We start from the raw sequence: 25,206 nt of genomic DNA, 5'->3' as shown, positions 1-25,206 counted from the left end.
ATCTTCAGACATGTAGAAAAAGCCAAAAAAATATCTGATGATACGATTAGATCACTTTAGCTTAGCCTCAAAATCCTCACCTTCCCTGCATGCATATTTGCCACGTATCCATTATTCACTATGCCACCTAAGCATTTTATATAATCACCAAATTAATTAAATATTATACCTCTACCCGTACATGCAATATATATATATATATATATATATATATATATATATATATATATATATATATATATATATATATATATGTTGCTATTATTCATAGAAGAATTCATGAACCCTATAAAACCCTTCAAGATTTAGCTCTAGCTTGATTGGTAAAAAATGGTAAATGATTTTTTTTTTACTTTCACTTAATTTTGATATAAATTAAGAACTTAATTATCCAAGAATAAAATAAAAAGAAGTATTAAAATAAAGTTGAAAAGAGTAAAAATGAATTAAGAAATAATTAACAAAAGATAGCCATTCCAATTGAACATTTAATTAAATTTCAATACAAATATATTCATCAAACATTAATTAACACTTCTTGAAAAGAACTTGAAGATTCAAGAACTTGAAGAACATAAGTACTTAAACCTCAAAATACAAACTAAATTAATAATAACATGATCATCATCAAAAGGAAATTAATCAAAAACTTAAAAGAGAAAGCAATAATAACAGCAATTTACACCAAATCCACACACACACACACATTTATAAAGCTCCATATGTACGGCTGGTGCTGCTGGCCTGACTTGTATGTACACATGATCCAATCATCTCCATCTCCATTCCCATCATCATCATCATCATCAGCTCCATCTGCTCTACATTAAGAGCTCATTAACCCATCCAAGGTCAGGATCAGAAGTACAAGCCAAACCACCATCACCAATATTATTATGATCATTAATCTTGTCATCAACGAACAGGCCCTTACTGCTTGAACAATCTCCATTGAAAAAATTTGATGAAGGGGTTGGAGTTGAAGGTGAAAGAATGAATTGTGGCTGATCTTCTCCACTGAAAGAGACATCAATATTCCATGGAGTGGTGCTGTTGACATTCCTGTTGTGATTAGTAGATAAGGACATAGGTGAAGAAACACTAGATCCTTCGTTGAAATTCATGGCTTCTAAAGAACTCATTAGCTCACTGAGCACATCTTTGTAACTCACAACTCCAGCCCTAAACTTGCTCAGCGTTTCATTATATCGGGAGATTGGCGAAAACCCGGATAAGGATTGGTGTTTCACCGGTGATAGAGGTGGTGATAATGATGGTGACAATGGCGGTGACATGTGGGACATACCAAGGAGAGTAGAGGTCGGGGAGGAAGTCATGGAATGGCGAACAACACAACAATGGCTATGATTGAGAGATGAGCATGGTGAAGCCAAGCTCTTATTGCGTGAAGAAACCTCAGGCAAAATGCGAAGTTGGCGAGGGGAGTGAGCGAAGAAACAAACCTTTCGCTTACAATTCTTGCCATCTTTGCAAGCCTCAGTTCGATAACGAGAAGGGTGCAGCCAACACTCGAAAACACCATGAGAAAACTCACAATTCTCTCCACGGCTACACCCTCCACGCTTAAACTCAGGGCAAACAGTTCCAGAGTAGTGAAACCTACGAGGGTCTCTCCTACGAGCCTTTTCGCCAGGATGAGCAAAGGGGCAGTCGGTCCAGTCATGGCTACGGCTGCGCGTGCAGCGACGAACTTTGAACTCATACATGCGGAAATGGTCAGAAGAGTACGGATCTAGCTCCCCATCAAGAACCTTCTCATTGCTGTAGTCATTAGAAGGAAGGAATCTCTGAAGATTAGTCTCATATGGAGACATGTCTAGGGTTTCTTGATGGGTTTTCTTTGTAAGGAGTTTTCCTGGTAGAATCTCAAGATCTCTGAAGGGTCTCTTGGGATAAAGAAGTTGGTGAGGAGTGTAGGGCTTGTGTTGCTCGGCACAAATGGTGCTCATCTCGTGGCTAAGTATAACCTAAAGGGTATAATAGTTACTAGTTAGTGATCTATCGAAGAGGGTGATATGAAAGTAAGAGAGGAGGAAGGGGAACAAGGAGAAGATGTTGAGGGAGAAGGAAACAAATGGTGGGGCTGGATATATAGGTGGTTAGGGGAGGGAGAAAGGGAGAGAAATGTTGAAGGATGGAGGTAATTAAGGTATGGGAAAAGAAACACGTGGCTTCATAGTATTAGGGTTCATCATGCAAAAAGAGGAGGTGGCATCTTCTCACAATTCATAGCCCACAATGCTTTGCTATGTGTATTCACTAGGGTTTGGATTTTCTTTTGGTAATGTTGTGGTGGCATTGATTGAAGAGTAGCTAGGTTGCATATATATATATATATATATATATTGCTTAATTTAGATATAGGTGTAAAAATTTATCCAAAAAAAATAAAAATGTAAGAGTCCACTCAACTAGATGCCAAAAGAATCGGTATCCAGAAAGTTTTTTTAAAATATTATTTGTTTGGAAATATTAAAAAATAATATATTTTAGATTTTTAAAATTTTTTATATTAACATATCAAAATTATTAAAAAAATACTAAAATAAAATATTAATTTGATATTTTTTCAAAATAAACACATCAACTAAAATTAAAAACCTAATACCAAACAAACAAGCTTTTGATTTCACCAGAAGGCCACAAATAATTATTTACTTTAAAAGGCTCATTGCTCACAAGAGTTGGACTGTAAGCTTGTTACAACTAGTGTCCCAAGCACAAATTTTTTATGATTAAACTTTTCCTGGGACCATAGAATAGACATAAATATATTGATTTGGGTTAATCCTCTAAGATTTTATTCACAAAAATATTCTATATTGATTATGGTTTATAATTCAACTCCATCCAGTTGTAAAATCTAATTAATTAAATGTTCAAGGTAAGATATATAAAAATTACTATATTAATAAGAAGGTAATTATAATTAATTTGTATTTTTTCATATTATTGCATTAATTATTGGTATGCTTGTCAACTTGTTTAATCAGCAATTAACTTGACTTAGAAGTTGACATAACACAAAGTTTGAGTTACAATTTGGATGGAGTAACCTGAATTATTCTTTTTTTTTTTAAATCGTAAACAACATCATTTGAAAATAACTTTTTTTAAAAAATTAACAAGTTTTTGACGTGGTTTTCACTGGACCAAACCAGCCATAGGGTAATTTGAGTTTTTACTCAGATCACCGGTGATCAACTTTTCTGGTTTGGCCTGTTTGAGAGTGTAGTTGCAATTGCTTTTTAAAATGCTTTTCATGCCGAAATGTATTAAAATGATATTTTTTATTTTATAAAAATTATTTTTGAGATCAGCGTATTAAAACAATTCAAAATACAGACAAAATTAATTTTTAACAAAAATTAAAATATTAAATTTATAAAAAACATGATTTGTACCGCGTTGCTCAAACCAGTACTAATTTCATATCAACTAGCCGGAACAGACCGGGTGTAATAAATACCTTGTTTGAGATTAAGGCAGATATTGCCGAGCAATTCATTCTTGGTTGGTTGCCGACAGTGGAACTTCTTTTATTGGTGGCAAAATTGTGCAGTTAGTTTCTTCCAAGAGGAACCATGCTTCATTGGTCTCTACAGGCCCAAGCCCATTAGATTAGTTCCAGGCCCATCCTTTCCTAGGAAAATATGCCCTAAACCTCCTCTTTTTGTCCTCTTCTCCATCAATGGCAACCCCTGTAGTTAATGCAATTTTCAAAGAAGAAGAAGAAGAAAATTAATGCGAGGAATCAATTTTAAAGTACTCTTTTGTTTTTAAGAAAACAAAACAAAGAAAACAAACGGAAATCTCATCAATACCTTTAATTACGTGATCATATAGGTATTTTCAATATTTTCATAAAACTTTTTCTTTTAATTTCATTCTTAAATTTTAAAAAATGATTAACTATCCATTCTTAAAGATTTTTCATCTATATTTTCATTCAAAATTTATTTTTATTAATTTTGATAAAAAAACAATATCGTTGTATAAAAAAAAATAATGATTTTTGTTGAATAATTATAGCAAAATCTTTAATTGAGAAATCAAAATAATTTCTAGATAAAATTGATATAAAAAAAAATCATTTTACAACTCGAGGATATATTTAATTTTTTTTAAAACTATGTTAATTTCAAGTTAAATTTTTTAAAAACCCAACTTAAACTGAAAGCCATGTTAGCTAGATTCTAAGCTGACTCGTGGTTAAGTTAGATTTTTAGACGGTATTTGGCATTTTAGTTTAATCATATTTTTAAAAAGTTTTAATATTTTTTTAGTTTTAAAATGATTTTTTTAATCGTTTTGATATAATAATATAAAAATAAATTTATATAAAAAAATATTATTTTAACATATTTAGAAAAAAACAACATTTACGAAATTTGCATTTTAGCTACTCCACAAATATCCTGAAACTCGTGTAATCATGCAGACCTCCTTTGTGGATTTATCATTAAAAACTATATACATTATAATGTAAGAGATAAAATTTTATAAGACATAGCTGCTGATGAAGGTGAGCTCAGTTCCTCTCGTATGGCTGCCCTTCCACACCACTGTGGTGTGCAGCCTACTTTGCCCATTGCTAATTACCAGGACTGTTACTTGCAACTCTCTCTCTCTCTCTCAAGTCTCAACACACATTCACACGCGTAAAACAGACAACAGCATTGATTTCTATCTCCCTTTCTGCAGCATGAGCCCACAGATTTCTGGGCAACAACGGTAAGAATTCCTAGTGCAGCTGCCTAATGTGCTGAACTCGGACAAGGAAGTTGATTTTAGCGAAGATGAAAACCAGAGAAGCATATGGCGATGAATGTTTTGCGCATAAGAATCGAAGAAAGGAAATGAACCCAGTAGTTCTTTTCTCCCACTAAATAAGATGCTATAAAATTAAACAGTAGTATTCGTAACCAAAAGTCTTTCATGAAATCACCAAACGAAAGCAGCTGAGGACTGCCAGTCGTGAGTTTTCCCATTGCAGTTGAAGAAGATAGATATCTCCCTGCCCCCAACAGCCAAGATACAAAGCTTTTGACCAACTTGAACCTTGCAATCTCAGCTCTTTACAATTTGAGCCAGGGCCAGGGTAACAGAATGGGAACAGAAAATTCTCTAGTTTCTGTCCTCCAATAATGACGCCGAAAACATCTCGAAAAAAGAAACCTAGATGAGTCAAATGACCTTTCTTATGAAAAGAACCTAATTTTTAATCTCATTGTTCATTGGATTGGGTGTTATACGAGGATCGACTGGCTTTCATTTTCATGTCCAAATTAAGCTAGAAATTGTTTTCAAAATTATTCTTTATTTTTGTCGTAATTCTAGGATTTCTTTTCTGGTTAGGTTTTAAATTTTTATTTGGTTTAGGTTTCTTTACCCAGGTCTTGGCTTTCATTTAAACAACTCTGTGTGTAATTTTTTTTATAAGAGATTTGATATTATTCAGAATTCATAAAAACATACATTTTCTCTACGATTTTCAATCTTTTCGCTATACGCTGTGTTAGGGAAGAAAGTAAAAACAGAAAAGGGGTGGAGCTCATTGGATTCCATCCTGTTGATACATGATTTTCCTAAGAAGAAAAGCTTAAAATAGAGTCCATTGTCGATCCTCACCCCTCCCACTACCATTCCTTAGCATTGCTACTGTAACAACTTTCACTCTGACAGATTGTGCTACCATAGTTTGATAGAAATGTAATATGAATAAAACAATAATACAGACATAGTTTTACAGATTCCACTCTCCATGCAATTCAGCTATTAATTTCAGCATCTGAGGAAGAATTTCAAGTAATAAGTGAACTTTATTTAATTTCTCAATTGTAAATGCAACAATGATTACAACATTCTATATAACAGAAGGGGAAAAGGTCTATGTAAAGTATACATACACATATTAGCTAGCATTTCCACCGTTAATGGAAATCTCAGATTCTGCTTTCCCAAAGATAGTTATCATCGAAACCTTACAACTATGCAAGATATGTCATCCTTACTTTTCCTGGAAAGTGCCTCTTCTACCAGGTTCTTTGCTGCTGAATGAGAATCCTTAATGTGCTTTATACAATCTACTGCTTCTTGGTTTGACATCACCTGCTCGGAGGTTGAGAAGGCATTAGAAAAATATGCTAGCTCGTTCAGAAATTGTGCATGAAGATTTTTCATAATTTACAAGTCTATTCTCTCATCTTTCCTAGAAAGTTAAACAGAAAGAACATGCAGGCAATACATCAAAGAGTGACAGAGGCCAACCTTCCATATGCCATCACTTGCCAGAATGAGAAACTCTATATCATTGTGAATCATCTGCTCGGACATATCAGGTTCTGAACTGAGGTGTATCTTCAAGCTCTTGTTACCAAATGCCCTCGCTACAGCAAGCTGTCCATCGACTCGTGGGACATCCCCTGCAAGTAACATAGGCCGAGAAGTTTATTCTATGGCATTTTTGGTTATTTAGCGAGTGTGTTCTACAAACCCAGTTTGATTGCGTCATTATTGAAACCAGGCTGGTAAATTAATATAATGTTCACATAGCATAATCTATCGTCACCAAAGATGGATATATGCTCAAATTACTTCTTAACAAAGATTCCCCCAATAATAACCTCACTGCTGGACAACCATCCAAGAATCAATTTCAACTAAGCTAACCTAGTTTTTGTTTTTCTCATAGATTCAAACTGTTTTGATGTGAAACAGAAACCAGTGGTATATGCATGGCTACCTACCAGGAATATTTGACACAAAACCACCTCGACTCTCGATCATTCCCTTTTCCCTGCTTGGCTCATGATCAACAGACAGCTGTTCGGCCACACCATTCTTGCACATAACTGCTCGAGAATCTCCCACATTTGCTACTACTAGCTTCTGGCCATTGATCAGTATTGCTGTAACAGCAGTTGATCCTCCCTTTCCTAAGGCAATCGCATTCTCCAATATCTCAGCATCCGTTGCACGATAAGCTCTCCTTATTGCACTCTCCGTATCAGTCCAGAAGTCATGCTGCTTGAGGAAAAAAAAACAATAACAATAAAAATCTGCTTCCAATAGCTAGCTGCAGCCTGCATATAAATCAATGACGCATGGAGTGATCGAGCAAGATTTAGATCAATAAAAAACGATGTTGTTTTGGTTATTATTTTTTTAAATCAAACCGGGTTTTGGTCGAGTGAACTCTCACATAGTTTATTTTGAAACCTAACCTGGCCAAGTATCGAATAAGCAGGTCACGCTAAGTTGACCAGCCGTGACAAGCCGGGTTTAATATATATTCACACGCCAAATGCGAGAAAAATGAAATCATATGGCATATATAATTACCTCTTTCAAGATATTATCGAACAAATGTGTTTGTAAGTAGCTTGCAACATCATGTCCCAAATGACCATCAAATATAGCAAATAAGCCCAACTCTTTGTCATGCACTTGCTTGAAATCAGAGACTACATAATCTTCCATGGCATGATTTGATTTTCCCTCCACTGTATGATAACCATGTGTAATATGCTTCGACATCTTGCTCTTGCCTTTCCCTGTGTCACCAGATGCAGATGAACTCAATCCAGCCTTCACCTATAGGACCGACCAATAATTAACCAATGGAACTATATTATATAGTGAATTGATAGGATCACTAAGAATCAACCAAACTACAATTTCAGGGAGTTTCATAATTAGATGCTCCATAGCCATTTGCCAACAATTACCTTAGTTCTCATCGGTTTGAGTTATCAATTCAATTTGGACGACAACCTATGAAAATTCTTTGTTACCATAGTATAGGTACTCATGAACCACCCTAACTTTCATCAGTCCAGGCGTGTATTTGTTAACGCGGTCAACTGCGCAGTTGATCATGTTAACAAACAAAGCCTAAATTCGTGTTTAGTAACGCGGTGCAGATGCTATTGCAAAGATGATTTTGAGCTAAAAGTTCAATATTCGATGCATTTTTAGTTGTTTTTCAGTAATTTTGACATTTTCATATCCAAAATCATCCAAAAATTACTACTCCAAGACTTATCAAACCCCCCAACAAACACATCCAAGACTCATCAAGGTTGTCATCCCAATATGATTCACATCCCATGTGATAATATATATTGAAGCAAATTATGAAAAGCCTATAATTTTCATCATTAATTCAAAATTCTCATTTTCCGCAATGAATCATACTATACATCGAATAAAGATTCCAAGTAAGAAACTTTAAGACTTGTTCAACAACACCCTTCTCTTCAAAATGGAAAAACAAAAAAAAACTACATACCCAGTTTCCAAAACAGCTCAAAATTTCGAATACTAACATGAACTGCATATACATTAACAACACAAAGATAATCTCTTTACCTACTACAAATAACACCAAAAGGTACGAAGTACATATCAAAGAAAAGAAAAGGCTTCCACTAACCTTCATCTTGTGGAGAATCTCCCTGCCCGTACTAGTCATGGTGTTGTGCTCTTTAGAGAGAGAGATGACTTTCTTCCTGTTAAGTTTTTTAGAGGATCGAAGGGACGACGTGGTTGGCGTATATTTATATATATAGGTGAGGTTTGACCAATAAGCACACGTGACATGCGTGTCACTTTTATCTTTCTCTTTTGGCGCGTTTCTTCTTCTTCTTCTACAAAAGTACGCGCTCTTGCCGACGACCTTTTCTTGCATGCATTATTATTATTATTATTATTATTATTATTTCTCTCTATTTAAATATTTGCAATTTTTTGAGTTCTTTTTTTATCATTTTAATGGTCAGATTTATTATTGATTTAATTTTTATATTAATTCCAAAAAATATATTTATATAAAAAAATGAAACTAAAAATACGCATTAGGAGAATATATGATTTCCTTTTGTTTTTGTTAATGAGACTAGATTGCATTATTAGGGTATTTATTATTGAAAATATTGATTAATTGCAAACTCAAGTGTATTTGTCATGAAAAAAATATTAAATTGATTATTTTTAGTATTTTTAATAATTTTAATATATTGATATAAAAAAATCTATAAAAAATTATTTTAGTATATTATCAAACAAAAAAATATTTTTTGTTTTATAAAACAATACCAAATACATATACATAGTAAATAATTAAAAAATTAAAAACAATACATGAGATATTGAATTAGTCAAGCCCATCATTAGGTATCAAATTAAAATCTTGATCCAATAAATCAGCATGAGCTATTGAATTGTTTTTTACTCCAATAATTTATGTGCATGCATTTTTTTCATAATATTATCTTTAATGCTTCAATTATTGTTGAGATTTTAATATACTAGTGTTAAAAATAAAAAACAATATAAAAATTTATTATACTATATTATCAAACAAAAATATTTTTATTCTATATAACAATACCAAACACATAATAAATAATAATAAAAAAAGAAATTAAAAAAAAAACTCATGAGGTATTGAATTAGTAAAGCCCATCATTAGGTATAAAATTAAAATCTTGATCCAATAAATCATGAGTTATCACATGAGCTATTGATTTTTTTTTTCACCCCAAATAATTTATGTGCATGCATTTTTCTTAATATTATCTTTAATGCTTTAATTATTGTTGGGTTTGCATATAAATGACAAATATATATATTAAAAAAACTAGAAAAACAAAACAATTATATATATATATATATATATAATAAATCTATAACTAAGTGACATGGCTTCTTTAAACTTTAATTTTTTGTTAATTATATCCTTTAATTTAAAATTTATTTTATATATAAAATGCAGGTCTTGCAATCCCAACTCCTAGAAAATCATATATCAACCAAATCTGGTACTTCCATCCCTGTCTGTATATAACATTATATTATTTTAGGTTTTTGAGATAATATTATAATAACAATTATTTTTAAAATATTTTTTAAGCAGAATAACTGTGATTCGAAGATGTCTGCTTCATCATAGGGTATAGCTTGTCGTCTATGTTTTGATTCTTTCCCCGTAGCATCAAATTAGGTCAGAAAAGAAAAAAAAACATTTAATTAAGTCCATATGTTCAATTTTTAATCCATTTATCTTAAAGTCAATGTGGCCAATTTGACAAGTTGAGTTCTCCATCTTTAAATCTTAGATAAGGTTTGATTGGCTCCCAATTAGATTCTTCTTTTGATTCAATAGTGGAAACAATTATTTGTATATTATTAGTAGCGTTAATTAGTTATTGTTTTTTTATACTTAAAAAAAGTATAACATTTTATTCTAAAATTTATCTAGAAATTGATTTGTTCTATTATATTTTTGTTGTTGTTTCTTCAATTAAATATGTTTTTGCTCTTGTTTTGAGACTTAATGTGAATGTTCGGGTCAGTTTGTGCGCACCTCGACTGATTCCACGAACCCTTAAATTAATGACTATGTAAGTCTTCAGTGGTCCCGAAATTTATAAGACTCGAATTGATAATCTTTAAGGAACAAATTTAAAACCTGACCAGTTAAACTCCATCTATCATGTACGAGGAGGGAGCAATCATAATGATGGAGAATGTTTATAACTAAGACTATTATTCAAGAAAATAAATCACACAAAATTCTCATGTTAATATATGTAATAATTAAAATTCTCATGAGAGATCAGTTGTTTATTTATGAAACGTAATTAATACAACAATTGATATGAAATCTTAGTATGCATAGTTTATTTTCAAATCATTTCCCATTGAACAAGGCGTGCTCTATTTTTTTTTTTCCCACCAAAATTGAAAGTATGAGATGCTTACCAAGGCATACGGAAAAAATAATATATGTGATAAGAGATAGCATACGATAAAACGCGGGAAAAAAATAATGAAGCTAGGCCCTAGCCTTAGTCATCATGGTATGTAATGATACCGACTTGTGATGCAAAATTCACTTGTTTCTAACTTGTTTCTGGGTTTAAAAATATTTTTTAAAAAATATTTTTTTTATTTAAATTAATATTTTTTAGTATTTGTATTAATATATTAATGATACAAATAAATTTAAAAATTTAATAAATATTTAATAAATTTTAAAATAAAAAATTACTTTAAAAAATAATTATAACCAGGTGTTTTCAGACATGGCAAACTTTCAGGTTTAAGATCTCAGTAACCGGTTCATGGACAGCCTAGTTGTAGAAACTGTCTTCGAACAAAGTTCTTGACAGGAATTTTCATGCCAATCCTGTCGCTTTTCATTCGCTTTATGCTACGGCGCGGAAATTAAGGTTCAGGGGAACTTGCTTTCGCACTCAAGTTCTCTGATTCAAAAGTCAAAACAACATAATATCGCTCAGCATCAGTTAAACATTGAGTGTTGATCCAGGAATAGGACTGTTTTAGATTAATTAAGTTCATGTTCATCCAGAAACAGGACTGTTTTAGATTAATTAAGTTCATGAACTCTGCCTCTCACAAATATTAAGCTGTGATTACCAAACTTAAGCAGCTAATGACAGTGGATGCATGCATGGTAGCCAGACGCAGATTGTCAGCAGTGTGGTGAATGGCTACAGTCATAATAAATTTTCCATCTCCAAGAAAACAAGAAAACAGAATCATACATGTAGTTCTTGTTATCAAAATTCTGCTGCTATGAAAATTTATTGAGATATACCAATCTGATATCATTAGACTGCGTTGTTTAACACACACCATTTAAGACTGGCTTTATAGTTTATACTTCTCAATCAACAAGGCATGCTGTCCTGTTATCCCCAGATCTTCAACCTCTTATACAATCCTGCATCGATCCAAGAACAATTGGTCAGTAAAAAGTTTAGGAGTGAGGGAAGCTGAATGAAAATGATAAGATTCTATACGTATTGCAGTCCTTCCACTCAGAAATGGGGAAACTAAGATGTGTTTGGCACTTGGTAGGAAGTTCACTTATCCGATCAGCCCTTATTCGAGGCTCTGTGCCCCTCACCATGTATTCAATGCACCAACAGATCAACTGTGCTCCCAGTCCACGCTTCGCTAATCTGTTGAGTTTATAGATATGATCACAACATCTTTTTGATGGTTCATTGTAATAGCCTGTGAGAAAATCCAGGCAGTAAGGGAAGTACTCGAACACAGGCTCGCATTTACTCTCCGAATAAGCAATATCTAGCCCAGAAGCCAGGAGGACTAGTAAGCAGCACCCAGCGAAACGCAGCATTGCTGGTTCAAGCAGGAGCTAGCTGGTATTGTTGGAAGCTGGAAATGCCAAAGATATCGTCGCCCTTTATACCACTGAATCCAATAGGAGTTTTACTTGGCTTCATTGTCATGCAAATATCATGAGACGCTGCTCTTGCTGGTTAGAATTCTCTCATGTAAGGAATCTGCTGCTTGTACGCAAGAACCTGCTGGCTTATATACTTGCGGGAGCAACTCACTGTGACTGAAACAAACTAAGAAGCAAGGAAAATGTTTAGTCTGGAAACCAGGAAATAAGGATCAGTGGTATAAATGGCTAGACAAGGATCTGTCTCCAACAAATTATATGATATTTTTTTTGGTTTTGTAAGAGAAGGTTAGATCAAAAAGAAGATCTCGTCGTGTCAAATTAATATAATAACTTAAAAAAATTATAATTTTTTACTTTATTATTAAATCAGGTTTAAATTTTTATAAAAAGTTCTTGAAGCTAATTTCCTTAAATTAGGCTCGCAAAATTCTTGTTTTTGCAAGTTTTTTTTTTTCTGAATTTATTTTGTTATTTCAGATTTCATATTATTTTTTTGTATGTTTTAGGATTATAATTTTATTATCTAAACTAGGTTGGTTTTCTAATATATTTAAAAGACATTGTAAATCTTTAACAGATATTATTAGATTTTATTTTTAGAATAATAAATAATAAATTTAGGATTTAGAATTTAATATTCATCAAGTGGATACCATGTAATCCGACATGTGAGTCTACCTAAAGGAAGTACCGTGTCATGAATCAAGTGGGTTGATTTGGGTCAGGTTTTTTGTTTTATAAAAAAATAAAAATGATATCATTTAAAAAAACAAAAATAAAAAAAATCATCAAGTTTTGACCGAGTTTTTTCTAAGCTAACCAAGTTATGGAACAACTTGAGTTTTAAATGGATCACACCATCAATTTATTTTTATTTTTATTAAAACTCATTCCAATAAATATCAAATTATTTAGGTTAATTTATTAGATTAGATTTTAAAATAATTCTACATCGTAATAAAAGCATGTTATCGTGTATAAATCAAGTAATTTTATATAAAGTTAAATTAATATAATACACACTTTATTACAAACGACTCATGGAAATAAATTGAAATAAATAAGGGGTCATAAATTATAAAAATTGGAAAAACAAACAAATAAATAACAAAGTCATAAAAACGACACCGTTACAAAGAAATATAGCCGTTAGAAAAACAACAAGGCGAAGAGCCTTCTCTGCCATCTCCTGATTAGTCAAGTGACCAAATTTCAAACAATCCGACCGTTAAACCTCCATTCCCTTCATCACCTCTCATCGTTTATACTCCTCTCTCTCTCTTCCATTGATCTCCACTCTCTCTTCATTAAGAAAAAAAGAAAACCTTAATTTCCCAATATCTCTCTCCTCTCTAGAAAAAACATAACTAAAGAGACTTTTTTGCGGTTAGAAAAATGGCAGCGGAGAGTGAGGATTCTTCAACTGCAACGACAATGACGAATACGACGACGTTGATGATGTTTGTAGATGAGGCGTACGAGTTTTCGGCTCCGAAGTTTTATGATTTTGTGAAAGGAGAATCGGATGAAGATTCTAGAAACGCTGAGCTTTGGTTCGATGTTACGGCGTCCTACGCTCCTTCTCGTATGCCTCTATCTCTCTCTCTCGATTGACCGGTCCATGGTTCTTTTAGTTTATTCTCTGTTAGTTTTGATTCACAGTCGAGACGCTGAAAAGAGGATTATTATTTATTTTTTAGGTTTTTATTGAAGATTATTTCTATTTTAGACGTGATTTTAATCTTGAAGAAGGATGATATTTTAGTTTTTATTGGATTAATTTACCTTTTGTGTGTAATTAGGATTTTGTTAGATTTGTTCTGCGATTTTAGGGTTAAATTAGGGTTTTGTTGGTTCTGAATAGGAACTTCGGGAGTGGAATTAAGCAATTAAGGGAAGGTAGAGTGGTTGTTTGTGATTTTTAGGGCCACGTTGTGTATTAATTGGTTCTGATTTGGGATTTTGAGGGAGATTAGAGAGGGGAGAGAAGCTTGATCATGATTTTGAGGGTTTTTGAAGGGGGAATGGAGAATTAGGAGGAGTTGAGAGGAATTTGTGTTTGATTTCGATTAATTAAGTTATTAAAAAGAGATAACTATAATTTGAGGGAGCTAATTAATTAATAATGCAAATTAGGGAACTGAATTGAATCTTTGTAGGTTTTTGCTGCTACTGTTGTTGCTTGTTCTTGTTTCTTGTGTGTGTGTTGGAGATTAAAGAGTTTAGTGGATGAGTGATTCTTTTGTGTTTTTGTTTGATATGTTGCAGCTTTTATGCCTAGAATTAAGACTGGTAGATCATTTAAGGTAGAGACCTTATGTGATTTTAGCCAAGCAGACCAGTTTCACAAGGTAAAATGATGACTGCTCTTTTCATTTAAACCATTACTACTTCCTGTATCTATATTTATTTTTGTGAATTTTTCCCATTGACATTGAATTGCAGGTGGCAGAATCATCTGATTCAAAAGCTTCAGACAGTAACTCTCAATCAGAGGTCATGCCACCACCGGCAGAAGCAGCAGCACCTATTGGAAAGGGGAAAGAAGAAAAAACTTCTGACGAGGATAACAAAGAAAACAATGCTAACCTTGTCAATGTAGTGAGTAGTTGATGCATTTTTCTCACCTGTTGATACTGTCTTTTGGGAATTTGATGTGTTCTCATGAAGTTGTGCGCATTTCAGATTTCTGCTGGTGAGGTTACTTGTGAAAAAGAGAAGAAGGTGGGGTTTGCATGTGCTGAAGGAAATGAAAGGTGTGTTATTTTGTTACTCTCTTCTCTTTGTCAATTTTTCAAGACTAAAATGGCCAAAGAAAAATAAAACGATGACTGCACTTGTGAAGAAGATAATTTATGCTGTTATTCTGAAAGCTTAATGTGATTTTGTGTGTATGTTGCATTCCTTTCTGCTGACTTCAGTTTTTCTATCAGAAGCACTTCTTCTCTGCAAACTGAGAACACTGATGGTAAAGAGAGCAGTAAAAATGAAGCTTACTGCACCCCTAAGCCACCAATGTCTTCTCGGAACAGAGGCCCGTTGACTGATTCCAAGAAGAATCAGTCAGCTAGACACATAGCTAGCTTGGTAAAGAATCCATCTTTGCTGAAGCCAAAGAATCAATCAGAGTCTTCACAAGTTAAGGGAATCAAACCAGCAAGTGTCAAAAAGTACACTGACTTCGTTGTTGATTTCTGTGTTGAAATATACGCGTTTGGTAATTACCATATTAACGAGGCCTTCTGACATGCTTTTATTGTAGACCACCTAATGTGAAAAATGCTGCTGGGACTACCAATTTAGCCCAAGAGAACCAGGCGATTAAGAAACAGAAGCTGGAGGGAGGGAGATCCAGACAGGTGATTGATTACTATTGCCATGTTCCTCTTTTTTAACCATAGTTGTCTGGTGATGCATTTTACTTGAACATTTTCCTTTTTTAAAAAAATTTCCAGATTCTTAATGCCAAGCCCCCACAACCATTGACACACAAGTCCAAACTGGGACTTAGCAGTGGCAGTTCTAACTTGTGTTCATCTGTTGCTAATAAAATGAAGAAAGAGGAGAGAAAGGTATGCTACTTTTGTCAAGCTTCTTAATCCATTCTATTCTTTTGAAACTGCAAGGTATTAACTTGTTGAACGTACTTGTGTTATATTTATTCAAAGGTTTATGTTCGGGAACAAGCAGCTCCAGGTCCATTTGTTTCAACGGCAGAAATGATGAAAAAGTTTCAATCAAATACTAGAGGATTGTCATTGCCACACCTTAACAATTCTATCTCACATGTAATAACAAAAGCCCGTTTTACTCATGCTTTGTGAAATTTGGTTGCTCCAAATGTGTGTATTTCCTTCCTTCGCTATTGTTTATCCTATTAAAATTTCCCTCATCTTTAATATTCAGGATGGTCCTGCATCTGTTATCCAGAGGAAGCCTAAGCTCACACTGACAAGGCCTAAGGAGCCTGAATTTGAAACAGCTCAGCGCGTTCGCTCAGTCAAAATAAAAAGTTCTGCTGAGATTGAAGAAGAGATGATGGCCAAAATTCCCAAGTTCAAAGCTAGACCACTGAACAAGAAGGTTTTCCTGCTTGGAAACTATTTATGACTTCTTCCGTCCTACTAGGTCCAGCACAACTTGCTTCTTTTGCAATATTCTTGTTTTTTAACGTTTTTTGTTGGATATAGATTCTGGAAGCTGCAACATTACCTGCATTACCAAGAAGCATTCCACAGCCACCTGAGTTCCTGGTAAGCTATAAGAAATAACGGTCAATAAAAAATTTACTCAAGATGGCATTGGTCGCAGGCTTAATATTTCTTAATTTCTGTAGGAGTTTCACTTAGAGACAGCAGCAAGGGCAAATCAGAATGCAGAATCAACTTCAGTGGCTTCAACAGAAGTGTCTCATCAGGTTGGAGCATCATTTCAAACGTGGCCCTTTTCTTTGTCCCAGCAGCACTAGTTCAGATTTACTCACTTACTGCTCCTTTGCTACTTTCTACGACAGAGTAATCTATGGAAACCTCATCATCTTACAGAGCCCAAAACCCCTGTTCTTCATACATCTTTAAGGGCCCGTCCAGCAAGGGTGAAAAGTTCTTTAGAACTGGAGAAAGAGGAGATAGAAAAGATCCCTAAATTTAAAGCAAGACCTCTGAATAAGAAGGTAATAATAACTATACGTCGTTTTCTTAATCAGCCATTCAGTCTGCTGCTTATAGTAGTAGTAACCATAGTTTTGAAATGATATTAACATTGTATCTGGTGTAGATATTTGAAAGTAAAGGAGCGATGGGGGTTTTCTGCCATGCAAAGAAGCAAGTCACCGTACCTCAAGAATTTCACTTTGCCACAAACGAGAGGATTCCACCACAAGCTGCTGTTGCTGATATGTTTGACAAGGTAGATACATCTCGTTGATCCTACAACTAATTGTAGCTGTAGCATATGAATAAAAGCAGTAGCCGCATCTCATCATACTGTTGGTCTTCTTTTCAGCTCTCACTGAGGTCAGAACCTATCCTTGACTACCCGATTCCAAGAAACACAAAGCCAAATCCATTCCATCTCCACACAGAGGTATGTGCATTCATTCCTTGGTCAATGGAGCAAAATCAGGTAACAACCTGTTCGTTCATTTTTTTTTATTCCTTTATCTCCAGGAAAGAGGGGCCGAAAAAGAGAGGAAATTCTTGATTGAACTCGTGCAGAAACAGATGGAAGAGGAAAGAGCTAGAGTTCCTAGAGCCAATCCTTATCCTTATACCACTGACTATCCTGTGGTAAGAAATTCAACAATATGCATCTCATTGCAAACATCATAAGCTCTTTTATGCAGAAAATAATGGTTCTATATCTGATAATTACTTCATCACACACAGGTTCCACCAAGACCAGAGCCCAAACCATGCACAAAACCAGAACCTTTCCAATTGGAGAGTTTAGTAAGGCATGAGGAGGAAATGCAAAGGGAAATGGAAGAAAGAGAAAGGAAGGAAAAAGAAGAGGCCCAGATGAGGATATTCAGAGCACAGCCAGTCCTTAAAGAGTATGCAATGTGGAAGACCGCAAAACTTTCCGGTGCCTATTAATATGTACAAGTTGATCATTCTTTCCCATGATCTCATGCAGGGACCCAATTCCAGTACCAGAGAAAGCGCGAAAACCACTCACACAGGTTCAACAATTCAATCTCCATGCAGATCAGAGGGCTGTTGAAAGGGCAGAATTTGACCACAAGGTGAGTAGGAACATCCGAGCCTAGCACAGCAGGCTGGTAGATTCTGGCCTCTCTGTGGTAGATTTTAACAGGAAAGCACCTTTTTTTTTGTTTTTTCAGGTGAAGGAGAAAGAAATGGTGTACAAGAGATACAGAGAGGAGAGTGAAACTGCAAAGATGGTATGTACCTTATTTTGTCCTGCATTCTCTTGCTGCACATACTGGATTGCTTAATTGATCCACTGATTGCAGATGGAGGAGGAAAAGGCGTTGAAACAGCTGCGGAGAACGATGGTTCCCCATGCCCGGCCAGTACCGAATTTTAACCATCCATTCTGCCCCCAGAAGTATGAAAAATCACTCACACCGCTCTTCTTTCTTTTAACCAAAGATCTCGGTGATGATTGATTAATGTTACAGGTCATCCAAGGAAGCTACAAAGGCAAAGTCACCTAATTTAAGAGTGCTCCAGAGAAGAGAGAGAAGGAAGATGATGATGGTGAACGCTGCTTCGTCTGCCGCCGCTTCTGGCATGAGATGATTTTCTTTCCTGTGTTAAAGCAGCTGGCTGTTCAAGAACCCTTGAACCACATTAATTCATTCTTTTCAGCATCCTTGCGCTGCTAATCATTCGTTGTAACATCAATTCAGGAATGTAACCAAAACAAACAACTCATAACCCTTCTTACCAAGATGAGAGAACTTGGATTGGGTGTGAGTAAGATGTTTTAAGGATTCCTCAAAATTAATATAACAGTTGTATTCGGATTCCTGGATGCCCAAATATGTTCTCATGGTAACCAAATTGCTTTCAACACAGAATATTGATTGAACAAAAACAGACAACAAATATATTTTCTTACATGTTCCCCGAACAGTTTCAATGTCGACAGCTGTCTTCTCGAGACAGTAACCAAATGCTAGGTTATTACTGTTGGTGGGCATGGAAACCTCCTTCGAGACACAATCGAGGAGAATTTTGCAGATGAAATGAACCTCTCTGCTAACAATAAACATAACTTTTCTCGTATAAAACTCGTATACAGGGCTTTGGGTTCAGGAAAGGAAGTAGTAGGAATAAATTAAAAGGCTAATCTAAAAAACTTGAAAAAGTTTAAAAAAAAAAAAAAACTAAGATTTCCATTCTCAGCAGCGAGACTTGCTTTAAAACAAAACAATGTTGGCAGTCCAAAATCTCCCAATGAGATGCCTTTTGTTTTTCTTCCAATGGAGCCATAACGTCAACTTTTGATGATCTCCTTCTGCCGATATGCTAGTATCTGCAAAACCAGAGAAACATGAAGTGAGCGAAGAAATTTTGCACACGATGATTGGGAAAATATCAATCACAGCCATAAATTAGGGTTCATGATATGTGTAGAAGATTGCCATGCAGCAAGAATAGCACTCACCAAATGATCTCTACTGGAAGAGCAACTTGCTTTAAGACCTGCAACTGTTTCTTGTCCCTTCAAAATTTGCAGCTCATCCATAGGGATCTGAGAATGTTTGGCTGACAAATTTTCAGCCTTCCCCTTGATTAACAAGAGTTCAACTTCCTCAGCTTGCAAAGTCGTCTGGTGAGCAACATACTGCATACAGCATGTTTAACACCACAAAATCAGATAGCATCACAAAAATTCAGTAAACACTAAATATATTGTCAAGATGGGCCTCTGCATGTAAAGAAATCGAGGCCAATAAAAGAGATCCGTATAACAGTTCAGTTCAGATCACATGTTGATGCTATTTAGCAAAAATTTTAAGCACAAAGACAACTTACTGGCATCGATTCAAGATTATAAATCAATACTGGTTATGGAAAAGGCAGGTCATATATGTTCTGGCTCAAATACTTCCGAGTATTGTAACAACCCCATGGTGGAATTTGAAGCATCATGCTCAACATGCTTATGCATGAAGGCACTCTTGAACATTTCCAGAATTTCACATTAATTGGGCTTCACATAGGTCATTCAGCATAGCAGATTAGAATCATGGTCAAATTTAGCCAGTTTTACAAGTTTTACTATGTTCCACTGATGCATAGAATAGAATAATTATTGACAAAATGAGGCTTGCCTGCCACTGCTACCAAAAACAACATCTATCTTGACTAATTGATTTTCAAGTTGGAGAAATACAATTATAGTGTTCTATAAGAGAAAATAAACCATTTGAGGAATAATAACTTGAAAAATTTGCTTCTCAAGAAAAAAATTTATTTAAAGAATTCAGGTGGTGAGAGAGAAATCTCACTTCACATAGGTGTTTAACTGACAAACTGGGCCGGCAACAAAGGTAGGGCTGCTGCAAGCTTGGTGTACTTTGATTGCCCAAGGTAATAAGCTTGAGATGGATATCCAACTGCAAACACATAGCAGGATTATATTATACGGGATGCCCAAATAGCATATGAGGAAAAAGCAAAAGGGGCTTGAGGGGGTTTGAAACTAATTAGGTCATTCAGTGATGATTGAAAGCAAAAAAAAAAAAAAAAGTACTTAATTCCATCAGTTATTGAAATTACTCTTGACATTTTTAATAGTTCAGGCAATTGTCCATTGGGGAAGCAATTATTGCCATGTAGTTCATGTCGTTTTCAGTTTAGTATTTTGATCAGTCACTTTGGAGTTATAGACTATCTTGTAAGCAGTGACTTGACACCACCAAATCCTCTAAACACAATATAGTTTTGCTTACCCTTCCCATCGTTAAAATTAACACATTCAAACAAGTTTTCCAAATCCATGCAACCAGATCCAAACCCCTAAATCCATGCAACCAGATCCAAATCGTCAATCTGGACCTTTCGTTTCCACTAATACCTACTTGCACATCCTCTGGGCTACAAACCCAAACTGTTCATCAATAAAGTCTATCCTGAAAATCCAAATTTTATAATCTCTAGCCTAACAGAATGGCACAAGTAGACAGACAACAAAAATATTTCCTACATCAATTTCATACTCATGCAAGATGTTTCACATTGCAAAAAAAGGTGATCTTAACACAAATCAATAAAAGTGACAGCATCCTAACATACCTCGTCATTTTTTTCATCTAAGCTTCTGAGATATTCTACTAGCTTGGATAAGCGAGTATTTCGTGAATTCTTGTTGTTGCAACCACTAGGATTGCCATGTCGTGTGTGACTCCGAGTACCACCCCTGCCCCAAGCAAGCATTTCTGTGTTCCACGCAAGCCCAGGAGATAATCCCCTGTTTTCCCTGTTTGAATCTAAATCATTTTCAGCACCTCCACCCTCTGAATTGACTGCTGAAGAAGAAGGCTGGGAGGGCCACCGTCTCTTAGGCCTCCTATGCCTAACTTCAGTGGAGCGCTCATCAGCAGAAGATGAATCCTTGCCTATGTTGTCATCATTTTCATCCTCAATGTCTTCAGATCCTTGAAAATCACTGCTCCGACTGTTCCGTCGCCTCCTTGTAATAGTCCGACGTGTTCGTGTCATGAAAGTTGACTCTTTACCCATTGTGCGTCTCTTAACTAGTGCTTCTGACTGTCTTTGAATTATTTGGGCAATTGAAGCTTGAATCTGTCCAAAACAGCAGGCAGAAACAAGGGACAGCATATTGAGTTTAGACAATGGCTCTGTCCCAAAGCAATAGTGGCTTGAATAATTCTACAAATCACAATCCTTAAAGACAAAAAATGCATGTAATTAGAGGCCTGCTGAACAAAGTAAGTGAGCCAACAGTGTCCATTGTAAAAGAACCAGTAGTCTTCTGCATTATGGAATCAAAACTCTCCACTCAAAGGGCAACAATCTCTGGGATTTTCATCTCACGGACCATAAACTCAGAAATTGAATTAATGAAAAAAATCAACGTGGACTGTCAGGTGAAATTTCCATGCTGTATGCTTCGTTCCAAGCATATGACAATCAAAGGCTCTACAAAGCAACATCATCATAGTTATCTTAATCACTGTTTTTCTTAACTTTATTCCCAGTGAAATGAAAATGAAGGTTATTACATACGCATGCAGGCAAGGGAATAAAACACAAATTAACACACCTGTTTGTTCCGAGTCATTTCCTCTTCGTGAAAAGCCAATTCCTGAGACCAAATATTGACTCAGAAAACCAGTTGTCCTTTTATTTTTAAACCAATCAAACCAGTTGCTTGATTAGATGAATACTTTCAAAAGCATTAGATATGAAAGTAGATAAGCAAAATCACTTCTACCTCCTCCTCATACTTATCAATGTCTGGATATAAAGCTGCAATTAGGGCATCATAATTTGGATCGTCTCTCAAGGACCGCCGACTTGCACAATGTGTGCGGCAAGCAGGGCACTCATTGTTCCTGCAATATATTACCAATTCAGTAAGAAATGTTGATGGTACACGGAATATGGAATTATCACAAGATTAGCCCAAAATATGATATAATTAATGAAACATGATGTCGGGCTACAAAAAACACAGATCAAGAAAAGAGTGAGTTTTACATACCCCATTCGCATTGATTTATCAATACATTCCCTGCAAAAACGGTGCAGGCATTCCATTACAGTTCGTGTTTTCTTTATGATCCCTGTTCAGCCACCAGCATGAATAATTTACTAAAAGTTTCAGCCAACCATGGATAACAAGGCAACTTGTAGGTGCAAATAATGCAGGTATTGCAGATTAATCAAAATCCTGAACAAGATAACTATGTAGCAGATAGCATATCAAACAAAATAGTATACTGCATAAGTATACAACCTTAAATATGGTAGAAATAAAAGCACAAATAAACTGAGCACTGATTTTGGAGATACTGCAACCCTCCACAAATAAATCTTCAAGCTGACCACAAAGCGGTTGGTCAATTGATAATACACAATCTAGTCCAAACATCACTTGAGTTACATATAGGAGATGAACTGAGCATTCTTGGCTCCTTGTTGAAAATTGAAGGAATAATAGATTGCATTGCATATTAGAATTTCATACATGGCACCTAATGATTTTTATGAAAGCAGGCCATAGAACCAACCAACATTTTGCTTTGAACACTGAGCAAGGGTTATAAGCATACCTTCCTCTTCCTCGGGCTGCCATGCATACTTTTGAACATGGAACTATATTCATCACAGTTTAATAAAGCCAAATTTTATGAGTCAGATGCATCATGGCAATAGGTTTCCATGGAGTTCTCTATTCTCAAGAAAAAAAATGTGCCTCTGCCTAAAATATTTTTCCAACAATTTAAATCACATCTAGCAAACAGAAAATTGACAACATTTTGACACATGTTTAGCAAAAAGGAAAAGAGAAGAAAAATTGCAAGCAATGAGAGTACCTAAACATATGGGACACTGCACATCTTTACGAATGTCCGGAAGTTCCACAAAGACAAATCTGCAAACTAAATAAGATGAGAGTGGCCCTCTAAGCATGCTCATTTATATATACTAGTACAGTAGAACACAAACATAAGCTAGCTGTTGGAATAGAGCATAAGCTATTTGTTTCCAGGAAGAATATACATACCTATTTCATTTCTTTTCTTTTCATAGAGATGAAAATAACTTTGAAAAGATATGGACTTCAGAGTACATCAAGATATGCAGTAAATGTGCATATGCACATCTTTACAGGCAGATGAGTAAGTAAATGTTAGCCCAAAGAAAGAAAAATTGTGGATAGAAATTTCCCCTGACAACTGCTTATGGAGGCCAACCAGCAAGACACTGCTGGCTTTGATCTTCATAGCCAAGTTACACATACAAGGCTGCGTTACTTAGAAGATTCCAACACTGTGCATCACGATACATACTGCTCGCAGATGCAAATTCATTCCACAAACACTCCAAAACAGAAAAGCTTCACTAAGATCACAGACATGTATACACGGTGAATACAGTTGAGCTAAACTCGACCCCTAACTCATCATCTTACATAAATGTTTCAAAAATGTAAAGGTAACTACATTTCTCATTGTTCAGTCACCAACTTAGGAACCACCAATCAGTACCACTAAAAGACACTAGCAAACCAGCAATACTGCAAATGTTATCAACTTGGTGCAAATTCCTCGTAAAAATTTAACCTTTGACTTCAACCCCACCAAGAAACATAGATCGTAAGCATGCACCAACCAACCTTTAACGCATTTAATCACTCCGAAACTAAACCTCCAAAAAAATCCCATCAACCTCCAAAACAAGAAAGCAAATCCCCTTGTAACTAAAACCCCATCAAGCACCAAATCAAACCCAAAAATCCCAAAAACCCATATAAGAAACACAACCAAAAAGATGCACTTGACTAAATTACAGAAACAAAAAGCAAGAAACGTGTAAGAAAGAAAGCATACTCGGGCTTTTCCTCATCTTCACAACTGGAAGAAGAAGATGACGAAGAAAAAGACTGGGTTCCATCAGATTCTGAAAAAAACAAGTAAACAAAAAAATAGCTTCGATTAATCAATTGTTTTTCACATTACACGTCAAGAAACGCTTAAACACGCTTAAAGAAACAAGAATAAGAAAAAGAAAGCACCTTCTTTCCCTTCTTCCCCATCCCCTCCTCCTCCTCCTTCCACTCCCTCTTCTTCTTTTTTAACCTCTTGTTCTTTGATGTCTACTTCTTCCTCTCCCTCTTCCCCTTCTTCTTGATGCTGGCCGTTTTGAAGGTGGTGTGGTTCTTGGTCAGTTGGATGACCGTTTTGTCGAGGAGGAGACAGCTCAGACAAGTCTTGTTGTTGCTGCTGCTGATGTTGTTGTTCTTCATTGTGGGGATTAATGTTGTGTGGTGAAGAAGGAGGGGTGTTGTCGGCAGGCATTGATGGATGCTTCTTCTGTGTGTGTCTCTCTGTAAATATGTGATTTTGTTGGATCCTAAAATATATATATCTTTTTCGTTGTGGTCTGCTGCGTGTTGTGTGTATGTGTAAAGGAGAGAGGAAGAGGAAGAGGAAGATGGGAGAGATTTGTTCGCTTTTTTATTTGTTATTTTTATACCTTTTTTATATTACTTTTTAGTGTTATTTTGTTTTCTTTTTTATACTTTTTTTCTTTTATTTTTTATTTATAATAATGAAATTTCAACATCTTGAATGCTTGCATCCAGGAGTTGTTGGCAAGTTTGAAGGTTTGAATCTTAAAAAAAAAAAAACCATTAAAAACCACTATTTTTAAATTTATTAATTCAATTATTCATGTATCAAGATTTGTAAGAATATATATATATATATATATTCT

General features: G+C 35.0%; 4 protein-coding genes across 5 annotated transcripts; 1 reads left to right on the top strand and 3 right to left on the bottom strand.

Moving 5' to 3' along the window:
• Window positions 1–457: 457 nt before the first annotated feature.
• On the bottom strand, window positions 458–2,304 carry LOC133671648 (zinc finger CCCH domain-containing protein 2). The gene has a single exon (XM_062092458.1). The coding sequence runs from the start codon at window positions 1,968–1,970 to the stop codon at window positions 822–824; it is 1,149 nt and encodes a 382-aa protein (XP_061948442.1). The 5' UTR covers window positions 1,971–2,304; the 3' UTR covers window positions 458–821.
• A 3,248-nt stretch (window positions 2,305–5,552) lies between these two features.
• On the bottom strand, window positions 5,553–8,572 carry LOC133670927 (probable protein phosphatase 2C 58). The gene is made up of 6 exons (XM_062091530.1): window positions 8,459–8,572; window positions 7,366–7,617; window positions 6,771–7,047; window positions 6,292–6,446; window positions 5,931–6,132; window positions 5,553–5,812 (listed from the first exon to the last, which is right to left on the bottom strand). Exons 1-5 carry the CDS (start codon window positions 8,495–8,497, stop codon window positions 5,995–5,997), a joined length of 861 nt encoding a protein of 286 aa, XP_061947514.1. The 5' UTR covers window positions 8,498–8,572; the 3' UTR covers window positions 5,553–5,812; window positions 5,931–5,994.
• A 4,910-nt stretch (window positions 8,573–13,482) lies between these two features.
• On the top strand, window positions 13,483–18,774 carry LOC133671183 (protein TPX2). 2 transcript variants are annotated; one of them, XM_062091841.1, is made up of 20 exons: window positions 13,483–13,850; window positions 14,534–14,616; window positions 14,711–14,863; window positions 14,951–15,021; window positions 15,199–15,435; window positions 15,528–15,624; window positions 15,721–15,837; window positions 15,934–16,053; window positions 16,172–16,348; window positions 16,456–16,518; window positions 16,602–16,682; window positions 16,779–16,937; window positions 17,042–17,173; window positions 17,270–17,350; window positions 17,434–17,553; window positions 17,653–17,819; window positions 17,903–18,011; window positions 18,111–18,170; window positions 18,243–18,337; window positions 18,411–18,774. In XM_062091841.1, the coding sequence occupies exons 1-20, from the start codon at window positions 13,661–13,663 to the stop codon at window positions 18,529–18,531; spliced, it is 2,433 nt and encodes an 810-aa protein (XP_061947825.1). In that variant the 5' UTR covers window positions 13,483–13,660; the 3' UTR covers window positions 18,532–18,774. The 2 variants fall into 2 exon arrangements, with proteins under 2 accessions (XP_061947825.1, XP_061947824.1); XM_062091840.1 differs by having other exon boundaries at window positions 14,711–14,866.
• A 21-nt stretch (window positions 18,775–18,795) lies between these two features.
• LOC133671184 (putative E3 ubiquitin-protein ligase RING1a) lies at window positions 18,796–24,953 on the bottom strand. Its single transcript, XM_062091842.1, has 10 exons — window positions 24,506–24,953; window positions 24,321–24,390; window positions 23,304–23,362; window positions 22,469–22,550; window positions 22,199–22,319; window positions 22,028–22,069; window positions 21,037–21,546; window positions 20,250–20,357; window positions 19,403–19,582; window positions 18,796–19,270 (listed from the first exon to the last, which is right to left on the bottom strand). Exons 1-10 carry the CDS (start codon window positions 24,786–24,788, stop codon window positions 19,232–19,234), a joined length of 1,494 nt encoding a protein of 497 aa, XP_061947826.1. The 5' UTR covers window positions 24,789–24,953; the 3' UTR covers window positions 18,796–19,231.
• Between the last annotated feature and the right edge of the window lie 253 nt (window positions 24,954–25,206).

The sequence above is a fragment of the Populus nigra genome, chromosome 13, assembly GCF_951802175.1.
Source record: "Populus nigra chromosome 13, ddPopNigr1.1, whole genome shotgun sequence".
Classification (NCBI taxonomy): Eukaryota; Viridiplantae; Streptophyta; class Magnoliopsida; order Malpighiales; family Salicaceae; genus Populus; species Populus nigra.
The sequence above is the reverse complement of the archived record's forward strand: the minus strand, read 5'-3'. Positions and strand labels throughout refer to the sequence as shown.

What these genes read in the sequence shown, in the direction of transcription:
- LOC133671648 (XM_062092458.1), bottom strand. Translation starts at nt 1,970, where the DNA reads ATGAGCACCATTTGTGCCGAGCAACACAAGCCCTACACTCCTCACCAA.
- LOC133671184 (XM_062091842.1), bottom strand. Translation starts at nt 24,788, where the DNA reads ATGCCTGCCGACAACACCCCTCCTTCTTCACCACACAACATTAATCCC. An exon ending in GCAGTGTCCCATATGTTTAG is followed by an intron (nt 22,551 to 23,303) that starts GTACTCTCATTG and finishes GTGGCTGAACAG; the next exon opens with GGATCATAAAGAAAACACGA. An exon ending in GATAAATCAATGCGAATGGG is followed by an intron (nt 22,320 to 22,468) that starts GTATGTAAAACT and finishes AATATATTGCAG; the next exon opens with GAACAATGAGTGCCCTGCTT.
- LOC133670927 (XM_062091530.1), bottom strand. Translation starts at nt 8,497, where the DNA reads ATGACTAGTACGGGCAGGGAGATTCTCCACAAGATGAAG. An exon ending in AGATTCTCCACAAGATGAAG is followed by an intron (nt 7,618 to 8,458) that starts GTTAGTGGAAGC and finishes TCGGTCCTATAG; the next exon opens with GTGAAGGCTGGATTGAGTTC. An exon ending in TCGATAATATCTTGAAAGAG is followed by an intron (nt 7,048 to 7,365) that starts GTAATTATATAT and finishes TTCCTCAAGCAG; the next exon opens with CATGACTTCTGGACTGATAC.
- LOC133671183 (XM_062091840.1), top strand. Translation starts at nt 13,661, where the DNA reads ATGGCAGCGGAGAGTGAGGATTCTTCAACTGCAACGACAATGACGAAT. An exon ending in AAGCAGACCAGTTTCACAAG is followed by an intron (nt 14,617 to 14,710) that starts GTAAAATGATGA and finishes ATTGAATTGCAG; the next exon opens with GTGGCAGAATCATCTGATTC. An exon ending in AGGGAGGGAGATCCAGACAG is followed by an intron (nt 15,625 to 15,720) that starts GTGATTGATTAC and finishes AAAAATTTCCAG; the next exon opens with ATTCTTAATGCCAAGCCCCC.